Genomic DNA, 14,390 nt, shown 5'->3' on the forward strand with positions numbered 1-14,390 from the left:
AAATAATTAAAAACATAGCGTGAATCGTGAATTCTGAATTGATTGTATTTTGAATATGTTGTTAGGTTATGTAATTGTTAAAAACTGTTAAAGCACTTATATGGAGGAACTGTTCATCAAACAGTTGAGATAACGTCTAAGAATCGCTCATGTAAACATATTTCGCTCTTCAAACTGTAATACATAAAGTAATTCCTCCTTGTAAATTTCGGAGTCCGTGGTCTTGTTTTTCACAAAAACCGGAATTTTTCGTCCGCAGCTGCAAATACCTTGCCAGATCAAACACTTTCTTGCACACTTATCAGAAAAAACGAATTTGAAGTTGCCGGGGACATCACCATGACCAGTGCAGTGCATCACTGCAGTGGCTTTCCATAATTTTTGGCCAGAAAGCTGCCCAAAATCCATCTTCACGTACGTTTCGTCATCCATGAGGATGCATCCGTCGAACTTCGTTGGAATCTTCTTGTATAACTTGCGGGCACGTCCTTTGGCTACTAAATTCTGCTTCAATGTCCGGTTTTGTTGCTTACTGGTCCGATAGGATCGTATTCCTTCGCGTAGACGAATTCTGCTGACGGTGCACCGGTCGGCGTTGAATTTCTTGGCAATGTCATAGTCCGACTACCCTGTGTTTTCCTTTTTAACGATTTCGCGATTTTTGAACTTGACCACGTCGGGTTTTTGACGTGGGTGTTCAAAATTTATTTTCATCTCGCGGCTTCCATCACATGTAACTTTTTTGAAACAAAACGAATCGTAATGAAATTTTCAGCACTGATAGAAGAAACATTCCTCTACAAAGTGCTGCCAAAACATTCCAGATCCGACAACTAAGAGCACTATGGTAAAATAAATAGTGCGTCCAGATTTGTAGTGATCCATGCTTTAATAACTGCATTTGGAAGGTTTTGGTGTCCTGAATTCAAACAATTTGTCAGATTTTGTTCATCAGCTCTTGTTTTGGTGATAAGGCGTATGGAAATTTGGAAATTGGTCGATTTTGAGTAAAACTGATCTTTGATAACTGATGAGCCTATAAACCTACAAGATAACGAAAACTGATTTTGAATCTATTTTTCATCTTCCATTCAATCAAAGATTCTAATATTGCCAAGATATTCTAGGCTTTGAAAAAAAATTCTACAAATTTTTATAAATTTGTTTAGATAACATTGCAACTATTTTTAACATTACCGAAGAAAGTTTTTGAGTATTTAATATTAAATATTTTAATTCATTTAAGAACATTGTTGAAGGCTGTAAAATTTTTTAACTTATGTTTAAAGAAATATCTTAGATTCAATTTGGCTTTAAGTATTCTCAAAATTTGGTCGAAAATCCCAATTTTGAAAAAAGGGAAATGGGATTTGGGAAAAAAATAAACATTTCGAAAACTCCTAAAATTTTTTTCTCAGAAGTCAAAATTACTTGAGGTCTTCGGCAAAGTTAATGATTGAATTAAAACCTTTAATTTCCAAACCATTGTAATGTTCTACAGTTTTGTCAAAAACGTACAAAAATTGATTAAATAAATTTTAATCTGTTTTTGAAGACAGCTCGAAAACAAAAGCTGCTTGAGAAAACGTAATTGCAGATTTGGAAATTGTTGGCCCCTCGAAAAAGTGTGAATTTTGTTGCCTTGTGTTAAACTACAGATACTCGCTCGTTAATCGGACATTTTTTCAACCGGACACGCTCGGTAATCGGACAATTTTGGGTCAGTTTTGATCATTGATCGAATGTTTTATTGTAAAAATTCCAACAATTCAAGATTTTGTTTTAATTTAAAAAAGAACGCTTTTCTGTTCGAAAATCTATGTTTTCTTGTGCTCAGCTATGTTATCAGACAATACTGGTATTTTCATATTTTAATATTAAATATGTCTACTTCTAAAAAATCATTCGATTCAGTTTTTCGCACTTCTTATCAATCAATCTTCAATAATATACCTATCAAATTACTGTCAAAAGTCATCAAAAGCCAAAACTTTTGACCAAGATAATGTTTCTGCCAAGCCACGCACGGTAATCAGACATTTTCGGAAGTCGGACGCACCCTTCGGTCTCAAAAGCATCCAATTATCGTAAGTATTCTCAACTTCAGCATCCAAGTAGGAAATTTTAGTTTATTGGTGAAGCATTTAACTATTTTTTTTCTAAAGTTTGGGTGTACCGATACAACTTTTCCAAAAGAAAGTTGCACGAAATCTAGCGAAGACATCAACCTTCATATGGAAGGTAGGTTGTACACAAGCTAGCGTGCAAGGATTTTTCGCCCCTCTTTTGAATTTGAAAAGCTGGCCCCGTTTTCGCCTCGCGTAGGCCGTGTGCATTTTCTAAAAAAAATTTTTGCTTTAATTTCGTCTAAATGTGCTGGATTTTCAGTGGAGTCTCATAAAATTTTTAAGTTTATTTTTGTTAGTTTTGAAATTTTGTATGTGTTTTTAATTTTATTCACCAATCAAGTTGTTAGAATTTGTATTGCTGCCTGGTTCGATCAATATTGGAATCGGCGAACCTGGTATGGTGGCCTTTCGAAGCTGCTTGGATTACGCGTTTTGAGGCAATTCAACGACGATTTGTGCGTTATGCTCTTCGTGAGCTACCCTGGGAAAACCCGTTAAACTTGCCACCATATGCTCATCGTTGTGCTCTGCTTGGTCTTCAAACGCTATCAGATCGCCATTCCATCGCCCAATCTCTATTCGTGGCAAAGATTTTACGAAACGAAATCGATTGCGCATGGCTGCTTTCCCGATGTAACATCTACGCACCAGAACGAACTCTTCGCAATCGAAATTGGCTCTCTGTGGAATCAAGAAGCACGCGCTATGGCAGCAATGATCCTCTACGTTCCGCAATAACTTGCTTTTTACGCCATTTTACACACTTTGACTTTAATGTATCCATTTCAATCTTTAGACGTCGGATTGAATCTGATTTGAGCGAACAATTACGAAACTAAGAATCTTGTTATGTACAAATAGTATTAAGATCATTAAGACACCTATGTCAGATGATATTATTTTCAATAAACAATAAACAATAAACAATTATGTACATTTATTATTGTAATAATTCATCCCAGAAAATTATACTTTGTAAGATAATTTTTGATTCCTGCATTCGACGCGTCCTATTACAAGACGAAAACTGTGAGAAGAGAATAATCGATCAAAGAGAACATGGAAATTTTGTAAACAAATTTTGAGGGAGTCGTCTATAAAATACGAATGATTTATTTACCATTTGAAATTTTCTAAAACTAACAATGATTTGTAACAAAACTTATATAATTGAATATTATATTTTTTATTTTAAAGCTTCTCTTAAAAAATCAGTTGCGTATTTCATGGACGACAAAAGAGAAAAGTTTATTCGCTGCTCATTTTTCGTTATTTTCTGCCTGCCTGTTTCGCATTTATGAGTCAGTCAGCTGAGTTTTGCTTAGGATTTTCATTCAACTAGAAGCAGAATAGTAAGTGCTTTGTTGTTAGAAAACGCAGTTAAATCTATCAAGTGTGTGTTGTACCAAAAGACATGAATCGATAAGAGAAGTAGTGAAAGACAACAGCGAGCGGGTTGAACTGCATCCATCCATCCTAAACATTTGCATTTAGAGGCCCAGCCAGCATCATCAACTTGACCTACAATTTTGCAGTTCTCCGTCGTAACTGGTTCCTTTCCCTTATCAGCAAGCAACGATGCTCGTGTCGATTGTTTTGGGGCGTCGTTCCTGATTAGATCGGATGGCTGTTTGTTGTTATCCGTCCACAGTACGTCGTGTATGTTCCTCTGTTTGTTAGGCGTGAGCGATTATCAATCGAGAAGCGCTTCGTCAGTGCGTTATTTTCATCCTCGAAATCGGAAGCTGCCGAAACCCGCTGCACAAAGTGGATACCACCGAAACCAACATGGATTATGCAATCTGCAGCAGTCGAAGGCCACTTTTGCAGAACCAGCATCAGGATGAGGAAGATGACAGTGAAGCGACCTTTTACGATGAGAGCAACTATGCGGGCTCGATAAATGCTGGTTCGATCAATAACATTCCATCGACGGCAATCGTGGGCACGCGGAGTGGCACCCGGAGAACGGAAGATGGCAGCCATCGGATAGCACCCATCGATAAATACAACTTTACCTATGCAGTATTCTACCTTTTGGGGATGACAACCCTACTGCCTTGGAATTTCTTCGTTACTGCTGAGGAGGTATAAGAGCAAATATTATCCAAACTAAATCACAACCCCACCTAGAGATAGATAAGAATTTCCAAATCAAATAAATATTCTAATCCCTTTTTCTTTTCTTACTTCTCTTATTCAGTACTGGCACTACAAATTCCGTAATGTCTCCAGCAACGATACCTCGATTCTCACCCCCCGGCAGTTAGAGTTCCAGTCGGATCTCAGCATAGCGGCCTCGATTCCCACCACCCTATTTCTGGTGCTGAACGCCTGCTTCGGCCATATGATATCGTTGCCAGTCCGGATGGTGGGCTCACTGATCATGATGTTAGTCATCTTCGTTGGAACCACGGCCCTGGCCCAGATTGACACCGACCAGTGGCAGGATACATTTTTCCTCGTCACCATGATTTCCGTTGTGGTAGTTAACGGTAAGTTTGAGCGCTTTTGTGTATCTTCTAAGGGACCTTCATTGGCCAGGGTTAATTGTTTATATCAACAAACAACGGGCATGCATGACTCATGCAGTCATATGAGACTGTTCGTCTTATCAACAAAATATCGGTTGAACAGCAATCAAAATCAAACATAGAATATAACGTAGAATAGAATCGTAACGATTTTGTTTATAAATTTTGTCAAGAAAGACACGTTTATTTAAAATACAGCTTTCATGTTTGTCTATAGATTTTTCAATAAAGTTTAACATTTAAAGCATTTAAAGCTCACATTTTTAGCTGTGATTTCTTAATTACTTAAAAATAAATAAAAAATGGATATAAAATGCTCAAAATCTTAGCATCAAAATCTTAAAATCAACTTGGGTCCAACATTTGTTTCGGTAACATGTAGATAGGTTTAAAGCTAGATCTCCCAAATTAAATCTCAGCAATTACTGGACCGATTTTCGCATACTATTCAATACAATACATCATGAAAAAACTTCAAGCCTCTAGATATTTTGTAGAAAAACGGATGAAAGTGCAATACAATTGTTTTTTTTTATTTTTTTTCTTTTTTTTGGGATTTTAAACCAATTGGTTTTTTCATCCCCATGCAATTGATTTTTTTGGCAGTTTTCATATTTATATACCTTTGATGATTTAGATTTTTTTTTAATTTTGTATCAAAGTTTAAAATACAAAATAATGTAGCGCTGATGTGGTCTAGTGGATAGACTGGCGCGAGTCGGGTAACCCAGGCGTACTGGGTTCGATTCCCGGTATCGGCAAGAAAAACTTTTGGATTCGAATCCCATAAGTTGCAGACAGGTGAGATGCTTAGGGAGTAAGTAGAGGCCAGTCTCGAACCCACCCTTGTCCTTCCTCCAACTGGTATCAGGAGGGGTTGGTCTAACCAACGTCTCATGATCGCTTACTATTCTACGCTGCCTACTCTAAACTTTAAAATTTCCTTCTCCAAACTATCTCTAATTTTCATTTCCAGCGTTAGCTTCCCGAGCTATTTAAACGCAAAAAAAAAATTGATTTATTCATCCCCATGCAATTGATTTTTTTGGCAGTTTTTATATTTATATACCTTTGAATGATTTAGATTTTTTTTTAAATTTTGTATCAAAGTTTAAAATACAAAATAATGTTTGAATTTTCAGAAAAACTTACAGCTAACTGAAATGTTCAGAAAACCTTTTCAAAATAGTCGTTCATACAAACTTCAAATTTTGGAAGAATGCACATGTTTGAAATCAACTTTTTTTTTGTTTTTAAGCATCTATTTCCAAATAACTTTTTTGATTGGAGTTTTAATATCGTCTTGGTTTTTTTTTCAACATGCAAGGCTGTTTGTCATGGTTAAGGTAACATATCCATCCAGGCTAAAACAAATTCCATGCCAGAACAAATTTGACAAAAGTTACCAAATAATGATTTATATAGCCATAACCTATGAGCAACATGAGCGGAAAGTATACACGATACTCGAGACTAAAAACCTCGCAGATACCAAAGTCTCAATTAGGTAGCGGTAGACAACAACACCAAAATCGCTTGTTTTTCAAAAAGATGTAATCCAATTCAAGTGCTAAGTGCACAGTCTGCGAAAAATGTGCCTTAAACGAGAGACATTATAAATTGAAGGAAAACGCCACATTCAAATTAATTGACTGTATAAGCAATTGATTGAAATTTTATCATCCTCGATTTAACTGTTAAATTAACCTTTCAAAAAAATCTCTATTCCAGCGTTTTCTGCCATCATGTCCGGTGGGATTTTCGGTATCGCCGGTCAATTCTCGTCGGACTACATGTCCGCAGTCGTCAGTGGACAAGCATTGGGAGGCATTTTCACGGCCCTCGCCGACGTTATCGCCATCAGCTTCGGAGCCCCAGCCACGGCTACGGCTTTCGTGTTCTTCATCATTGGGACGGTTGTTCTGCTGCTGTCCCTAATCTTGTACCTGATTATGAGCAGAACGCTCTTCTTTAAATACCACACTGCATCGCAATCGCTCATGAAGAGCTCTCTGGATGTGGACGGAATGTCAAGGGAGTTATTACCCCGGCAGAGTCCCACATTTGTAGGAGTTTTGAAAAAGATATGGCTCTACGGATTTGCCGAATGGTTGGTGTTTGTGACGACCCTGTCCATTTACCCTGCTGTTACTATTCTGGTCGGATCGCAGACACGTGGACACGCCTGGAACGATGTCTATTTCTTGCCTGTAGTTAACTATCTGCTCTTTAACACCGGGGACTACATCGGAAGAGTTTGCGCTGGATTCATCGAATGGGTGCGGGATTAAACTCACAATTTATATTGCACATTTCTAATTTGTTCATCTCTCTTTCAGCCCTCACACAATCCATTCCTCATCAGTTTGATGTCCATCGTAAGAATTGCATTTGTGCCGACCATTTTGTTGTGCAACATTAGGCCGCATCACAGTTTCCCGGTAATGATACACTCGGATTACATCTTTATCGCGTTGATGGCCGGATTCGCGCTCTCCAATGGGTATCTTGCCAACCTGGCCCTGATTGGCGCTCCGAAAACGGTCGACCAGCCCGAAAAGGAAATGGCTTCCTCGATGATGGCCGCCTTTTTGGGCATTGGCTTGGCCTGTGGCTCTACCGTTAGTTTTATGATAATCGAAATGATCAAGTAAAGTAGAGCTTGGATATTATACTGCCGTTCGACGTAGTTTATGGGTAAGTAACCACTAGAAAAAAAAAATAGAAAACCGACGGATCTGCGATATTCATATTAAGATACAAGGTGCGGGAACGAATTTGACCAAATGACACACTTATCTATAGAAGTAAGAAGTCAGTTGTTAATTTATAGCGAATGTACAGTCTCGTTACCTCGGTTTAGTCGAGCAATGAGATGAAGATATTAAATCAAATATTATATTACACGAGTATACATCATATCGAGAAATTCTGTTTCTACTTTATATTTATCGGTGGTAATCACAGGTTTTCCTATAAATGAACTAGGCGGTTTGTTTGGTAGTTTTTCTGTAGTCCGTCCTCGACAGGACTCAACTGCAAAGGCATTTTTATTTAAAATTGAGGTACAACAAAAACAAATTCGGTTACTTACAAATAGTTCCCTTTCTTAACTCGTCTGTACTCGAGTGCTACGTTCCGGCGTTCCGGATACAGATTGCCTAGCGTCTGATAAGATGTTTAGATTAACAAATATTCCAATTCTATAAAAAAAAAACTTACATGGAAACGGGGCAACTTGAGCTGAATCACAGTGTAATTGGCCCTAGAAACCGGAATGTTCAACGAGAACGCTCTTCGTCAACTTCGAGCGACAAATCGCTAGATTTAGGAAAACCTTTCAATTAGTACTGAAGGCGATTATATAAAAAGCTTAAACTTACTTGGAGATATCAGAAACCTAATATTATCCACTACAAATTCGCGAAAAGCTAAAGCACTTGGAACTTAGTAAACGTTTGCAAAACACGTTGTGACGAGATCCAGAAATCCAATAAAAATACGTTATTTTTCGTCTGACGTTTACCGCTTTTTTCCTACACGCTCAAACTGGAAACCCAATCTGTGGGCTATAATCCCACGCAACACCCCCGCCCGTAACACCTTACGCTAGTAGGTTTTACCTGTCACATCTAGATCTAACAGTGCTACCTTGGCAACTCCTCGCTGTAATACACCTGAGCTAGTTTCTATGTCTACTCTCCTAACTTGCCCATCAGATCCTGGATAAGAACGGCTTACACGCCCTCGTAACCATCCGTTCCTCACGGTCTCGTCCACGATTACAACAAGGTATCCTTCCTGCAACGGTCGAACATCATGGTACCATTTGGTCCGCCTTGCTATTGTTGGTAGATAGCCCTCGATCCAGCGTTTCCAAAATTGATTTAAAATTTCTTCCATCGTTCTCCAATTAGCTTTCAGGTTACTCGTCGAACCAATTTCCACCTTCGGTGCACAGGAACCACTCGATGTCATAAGCAGGAAACAATTAGGAGTAAGTACAGGATCATTCGGAGAGTCCAGTGGCACAAATGTAAGAGGATGCGAATTGACGATGATCTCGACCTCAGCCAGAAACGTTAAGAGTTCTTCGTCGTCTAATCGATTCCGTGGTGCAACTACCTTAAAGGCATCCTTCACTGAACGGACTTTTCTTTCCCACACCCCACCCATGTGGGGGGTGGAAGGCGGGTTGAAGTGCCACTCGGTTTCTGCGTTGGTGAACGTTCTGGCGGCCTCCTTATTGATGGCTTTCATCTGCGTTGCGAGCTCGTTGGCAGCACCTCGAAAATTCGTGCCATTGTCGCTAAAGATATGCTGTGGCGGTCCTCTCTTGGCGACGAAGCGACGAATGGCTCGGATGCACGATTCGGTTGACAATGAGTGAGCGACTTCTAAATGGATGGCGCGTACTGTCAAGCACGTGAACAGACACACCCAACGTTTGACATTACTACGACCACGCTTGACTACTAAGGGTCCGAAGTAATCGACCCCGGTGAACGTAAAAGGCCGTACATATGGACGAATTCGGGGGTGAGGTAGCGGGGCCATTTTTGGTACAGCTGGCTTGGCCCGATAAACTCTGCACCACATACATTTTCTGACCACGGATTTCACAAGAGTACGAAGGTTTTGCACATAGAACTTTTGTTGTATTTCATTCAGGACTGTTTGTGAATTGGCATGTCCGAAGCGTTGATGATACTTCATCAGAAGTAGCTCCGTAACATGGTGGCTCTTCGGCAAAATTATCGGATTACGAAAGTTGTACGGATAGTAGAGCGCGTCCGAACCAATTCTGCTTTCGGCTCTCAAAATACCTTCTGGGTCTAGGATCGGGTTGAGTTTTAAAATAGGACTTGATCTCAACAATCGTTTGCGCTTCTCAAAAGGAAGATACATGTTCTTTCGCAAAATCATAAGTTCATCGCCGAATTCTTGTTCTTGAACCATTTTCCACAAGGAAACCTCAGCTGACTCGAAATCCTTTTGCTCGAGCGATACAGATAGTATGGTACTCTCAGTTCTATTTTTGGTTCGACAGCGATGGTAAAAATGAAACAAATAGGCTATGTGCTTGACGAGCTTGTCGAATTGTGAGAAGGTAGTGTATGGGATAAGGGGTTGATCTATTTCTCGATGCACACATACCTTCTTAACCTCTTCGGTTGGTTCCGGCAGATTCAACTTACGTGACGGCCATTCGGATTCTGGTAGGTATAAAAATTCGGGCCCTTTGAACCACTGGTTGTCCGGATCGAGATTGGGACCACTGCCCCACTTTGTCGCAGCATCCGCAACGTTCAGCTTTGACGCTATCCAGCGCCACTCGTCGACTTGAGTTTTCGATAAGATTTCACCAACTCTGAATCCTACATACTGCCGGTACTTTCGTGGGTCGGCATGAAGCCACGAAATCACTACGGATGAATCGGTCCAAAAATATCGCTTGCATATCTTCAACCGGTGACTGTCTACAATGGACTCCATTAGTCGCGCTCCAATGACTGCACCATTCAACTCGTTCCGAGGAATCGACTGTGGTCGAAGTGAGGTAACTTTCGCCTTCGAAGCTACTAGACAGCATCTCGGTGATCCTCGATCGACGATTCTAAAAAATGCCACACAAGCGTAAGCTGTCTCGCTTGCATCTGTGAAGATGTGCAGTTGCAGAGAATCATAGCTAATAGGATCGTAGTTCGGGAAATAACATCTTGGAATCGTCACCTTCGCTAAGTCGGGAAGCACTCCTATCCAGCGCTTCCAGTTTTCGAAATCCGTCAACCGGATAGACTCGTCCCAATTCACACCTGACCTCCATATATCCTGCATGAGGATTTTTCCGTGGATGGTGAAGGCTGCAACTATTCCCAGGGGGTCGAAAAGGCTCATTACCACCTGAAGAACTTGACGTTTGGTGGGAATGATGTGTCCGGTTAGCAGTGTCTGAAGATCATCACGAAATACATTTTCAAATACGAAGACGTCTGGGCTTGGCCGCCAAACCATCCCAAGAACTCGATCCGTTGCTGTCATTCTATCCACAGAAAAACGTTTCGTGGAGTTTTCGCTTTCGTTGCTGATCTCTCGAAGAACTTCGATGGAATTCGATTGCCACGTCGGGATTTGGAAGCCAGCTGCACCGTTTATTGTGACCACTCCTTGCGCAATTTCGACAGCTTCTCTCGCTGAATCTCTGCTATCGAGAAAGTCGTCGACATACGTGCCTTCTACGATGGCGGCTGCTGCTTCTGGATAACGGTCACGATGTTCGGAGGCGTTCAGATTCTTCGCATATTGAGCGGAACAGGGAGAACACGTCGCTCCAAACGTGGCCACATCCATAATGTAGACATCAGGAGGTGCTTTCGGATCGGTACGCCACAAAAAACGCTGGAATTGCTTGTCTTCACCACGAATCAAAATCTGGTGAAACATCTGGCGGATGTCACCTGCAATTGCGTACTGCCTCTCACGAAATCGGCAAAGAACATTCAGCAAGGGCGTCAGGAGGTCAGGCCCCTTGAGGAGCATTGAATTGAGTGATGTTCCATTCACTGACGCAGCGGCGTCCCAGACGACCCTGACTTTGCCAGGCTTTCTGGGGTTCTGGACGACACCAATGGGCAAGTACCACACCTTGTTCGGATCCCGTTCTCGGAGTTCATTTTCGGTTGCCTTATGTGCGTAGCCAAGTTTCTGGTATTCTTCGATCTGTTGATTCACGTTTTCCTTCAATGCTGGATCTCTTGAAAGACGTCTCTCCAGGCATTGTAAGCGACGTTCGGCCATCGAGTAACTGAGTGGGAAACTCACATCGTCGAATTTCCAGAGGAGACCAGTTTCGTATTTCCCGGACGGAGTGCGCTTTGTAGTTTCTTGCAAGACTCTTCGGGCACGTTGATCTTCGCTGGTTTCTGGCGGAGCATGTTCGGCAATGCCCATACTTTCGGCTGCTAGATACTCTCTGACAAGATCGTGTAATTCGTCGTCTTTGCTGCACTTGCAGGTGTGGACCATGGTTCGGGCGAGATTATTCGTAGCACTCTGTCCACCGAAAATAACCCAGCCTAATCTCGTCTTGGTTGCCACGGGTTCACCAGCACTTCTCTCTCTTCTTTTCAGCGTTAACTTCAGTCTTGCATGGTCGACTCCAATCAATATTTTGGGAGTAACATCGGTATAGCTGCAAATCGGTAAACCACGAAGATGGGGGAAATCTTTTGCCAATTGGTCGTAGTTCAACGACTGCTTCGGTAATCCCAAATCTGGAACGGTGCGCACATTCGTCAGGGCATGTCTTTCTTCACTTTTCGGCTTGGATATCGTCAGCTGCACGACACGAGAAGAATCTTCATTCCGTGATACGCTACCTGTCCACTCTATGCATAGAGGTCTTTCTACTCCGTCTAGGCCCAGTTCATCGGCGACTTTGCTTTCGATGAGAGTCAAGTCGGACCCATCATCGAGAAATGCGTGGACCAATAAAGACTTGCCGTTCCCATGTAGCATAACCGGTATGATTTTGAAAAGCGTGGAATTTTGTTTGTGTCGATGTGTTGTTACAATTCCGGATGCACCATACGAGGTGGATGGCGATGGCTTACAATGGAGCAACATATGGTGCATTTCCTGACAACCGTCCACACCGCAGGGTTGTCTCGTTCGACACGGCCACTTGCCGTGTGGTGCCAAGCATCGTCGACACAGTTGTTTCTCCTGCACTACTTTCAGACGATCGTCCAAAGAAGATTTCTTGAATCTCTCGCAGTCGCGGACCCTGTGGCCCTTCCTATCACACGCTAAACAGGGTCTGGGATCTCCTTTCTGCTTCGGCAAAGTGTTCTCCGTTTTCGAGAAAACCTCCTGATGAGTATTGAGAAAGCCTGTTTCTTTTTCTTTGCGGGTTCCTCTTCGAATTTGACCATCCATTGCGAGGTCAGCTGGTGGAGTGACTTTGCATGCAGCGGTTCTGAGCGATGACACATAATTGCAGAAATCCCTTAGCGACGGCTCCGGAACGTTTTCTAGGAGTTTTCCCCACTCAAGGCGTAAACTTGGAGGCAATTTAAACACCAGTTCGGAAAGGAGCTCCGGATTAGTCAGGTGGGACTGTAAACGAGCGGCTTCAATGTACGTCACCAAATTCCTCACTTCACGTCCGAAACTAACGAGAGTTTCCAATTTGTTTGCATTTGGCAGACTGCCACGGCGAATTTTAGACAGCATACAATGTATCAATTGATCGGGTCGGCCACACTCTTCCCTGAGGGTAGCAATAATTTCTGGAACCGCTGATGGAATTGTGAGCAGGTTCAGAACTTTTTCTCTCGCACTTCCTACCAGGCACTTTTGAAGGCGAACCAGGTTCTCGTCTGGTTGAATTCCGCACATGGCCGTGGTCGATTCGAAAGTGCTAAGGAACACCGGCCATTCTAATGGATCACCCGAAAATCTGGGTAAATCCCGGGATACGACGTGCCTTGCTGCGAGTTGCTGGGCATTGAGCAGTACAGGCTGCTGCTGAACGAGTTGATTGTTGAGCAGAGGTGGAGAATTTGGAGGGGGATTATTTTCTCGACACCACGAACCTCCGGAAACATCTACCGGCTCTGATAGTTCTGCATAAGAAAATCTCGGCTGGGGATTTTGATCCACTGTCATACTGAATGGATGCGACGATCGACGCTGAACATCAGAATTTGGCCAACAATTCCGGGAAAAACTAGACTCCCTTGTGCCCAGTACTGCTGGGGGAAGTTTAGCGTAACCTATGCTGCCTTTCTTGTTAGTTGCTGCCTCTGGTCGCCTTCCTTGGACTATTCGTGAATCTTCCGGTCTACAATATTCCTCCTCTATCGCTGGCAGCTGTAAGATTTTCGGCACCGCACCAGTATGTACCGGGGCCGCTACAGGAGTGGATGAAGCCAACAGGTTTTCATTACCGATGTCCTGACTTTGGATCCACTTTTCGGTCAGCTGCTCCCGTGACTCGAAACTACGTTCGCTTCCTGCTTGAGATTCTTCGCCCAGCAATTCCAATTGTAGTTGGTGCTTTTCCGCCAGATAGAAGCGATCTTTTTCGGCTTGTTCTGCTAGGAGTAATCGATCCTTCTCTGCTTGCTCTGCCTTTTCTTTCCTCAATCTATCTTCCAACTGTTTTTGCTCCTCCAGCTGTTGCAACCGGAGCCGGGCCAGCTAAGATGTTGAATGTTTTGAGGAAGTGGATCGCATTGTATGGAACGAAGAAGTATTCGTTTTCCTGGATTTTCCGGTACATTGGGCACAACGGAACGATTTGACGATACTCCGGCGCAATTATAATGCCACCACTGGGAGCACTCGTCACATGCCACCATATCCTGGATTTCATCCGGCTGCGTGCATCCTATGCAATTATGCTGGGATGAAATTTGCAGGTTATGTTGATTGGAATCCGTAGCACTCATTCCGCAGGTTATTTTTGAGCTTGTTTGGGTTTTTCTGTAGTCCGTCCTCGACAGGACTCAACTGCAAAGGCATTTTTATTTAAAATTGAGGTACAACAAAAACAAATTCGGTTACTTACAAATAGTTCCCTTTCTTAACTCGTCTGTACTCGAGTGCTACGTTCCGGCGTTCCGGATACAGATTGCCTAGCGTCTGATAAGATTTTTAGATTAACAAATATTCCAATTCTATAAAAAAAAAACTTACATGGAAACGGGGCAACTTGAGCTGA

The 14,390-nt window shown here is 42.1% G+C and overlaps 2 protein-coding genes across 2 annotated transcripts; one reads left to right on the forward strand and one right to left on the reverse strand.

Annotated features, from left to right (window-relative positions):
* Window positions 1-3,422: 3,422 nt before the first annotated feature.
* Window positions 3,423-7,599, forward strand: LOC129745578 (equilibrative nucleoside transporter 1-like). Its single transcript, XM_055738726.1, has 4 exons — window positions 3,423-4,217; window positions 4,333-4,624; window positions 6,395-6,942; window positions 7,003-7,599. Exons 1-4 carry the CDS (start codon window positions 3,918-3,920, stop codon window positions 7,315-7,317), a joined length of 1,455 nt encoding a protein of 484 aa, XP_055594701.1. The 5' UTR covers window positions 3,423-3,917; the 3' UTR covers window positions 7,318-7,599.
* A 673-nt stretch (window positions 7,600-8,272) lies between these two features.
* Window positions 8,273-14,118, reverse strand: LOC129741808 (uncharacterized). The gene is made up of 2 exons (XM_055733599.1): window positions 13,948-14,118; window positions 8,273-13,867 (listed from the first exon to the last, which is right to left on the reverse strand). The coding sequence occupies exons 1-2, from the start codon at window positions 14,116-14,118 to the stop codon at window positions 8,273-8,275; spliced, it is 5,766 nt and encodes a 1,921-aa protein (XP_055589574.1).
* Between the last annotated feature and the right edge of the window lie 272 nt (window positions 14,119-14,390).

This window comes from Uranotaenia lowii, chromosome 2 (genome assembly GCF_029784155.1).
Source record: "Uranotaenia lowii strain MFRU-FL chromosome 2, ASM2978415v1, whole genome shotgun sequence".
NCBI classification, from domain to species: Eukaryota; Metazoa; Arthropoda; class Insecta; order Diptera; family Culicidae; genus Uranotaenia; species Uranotaenia lowii.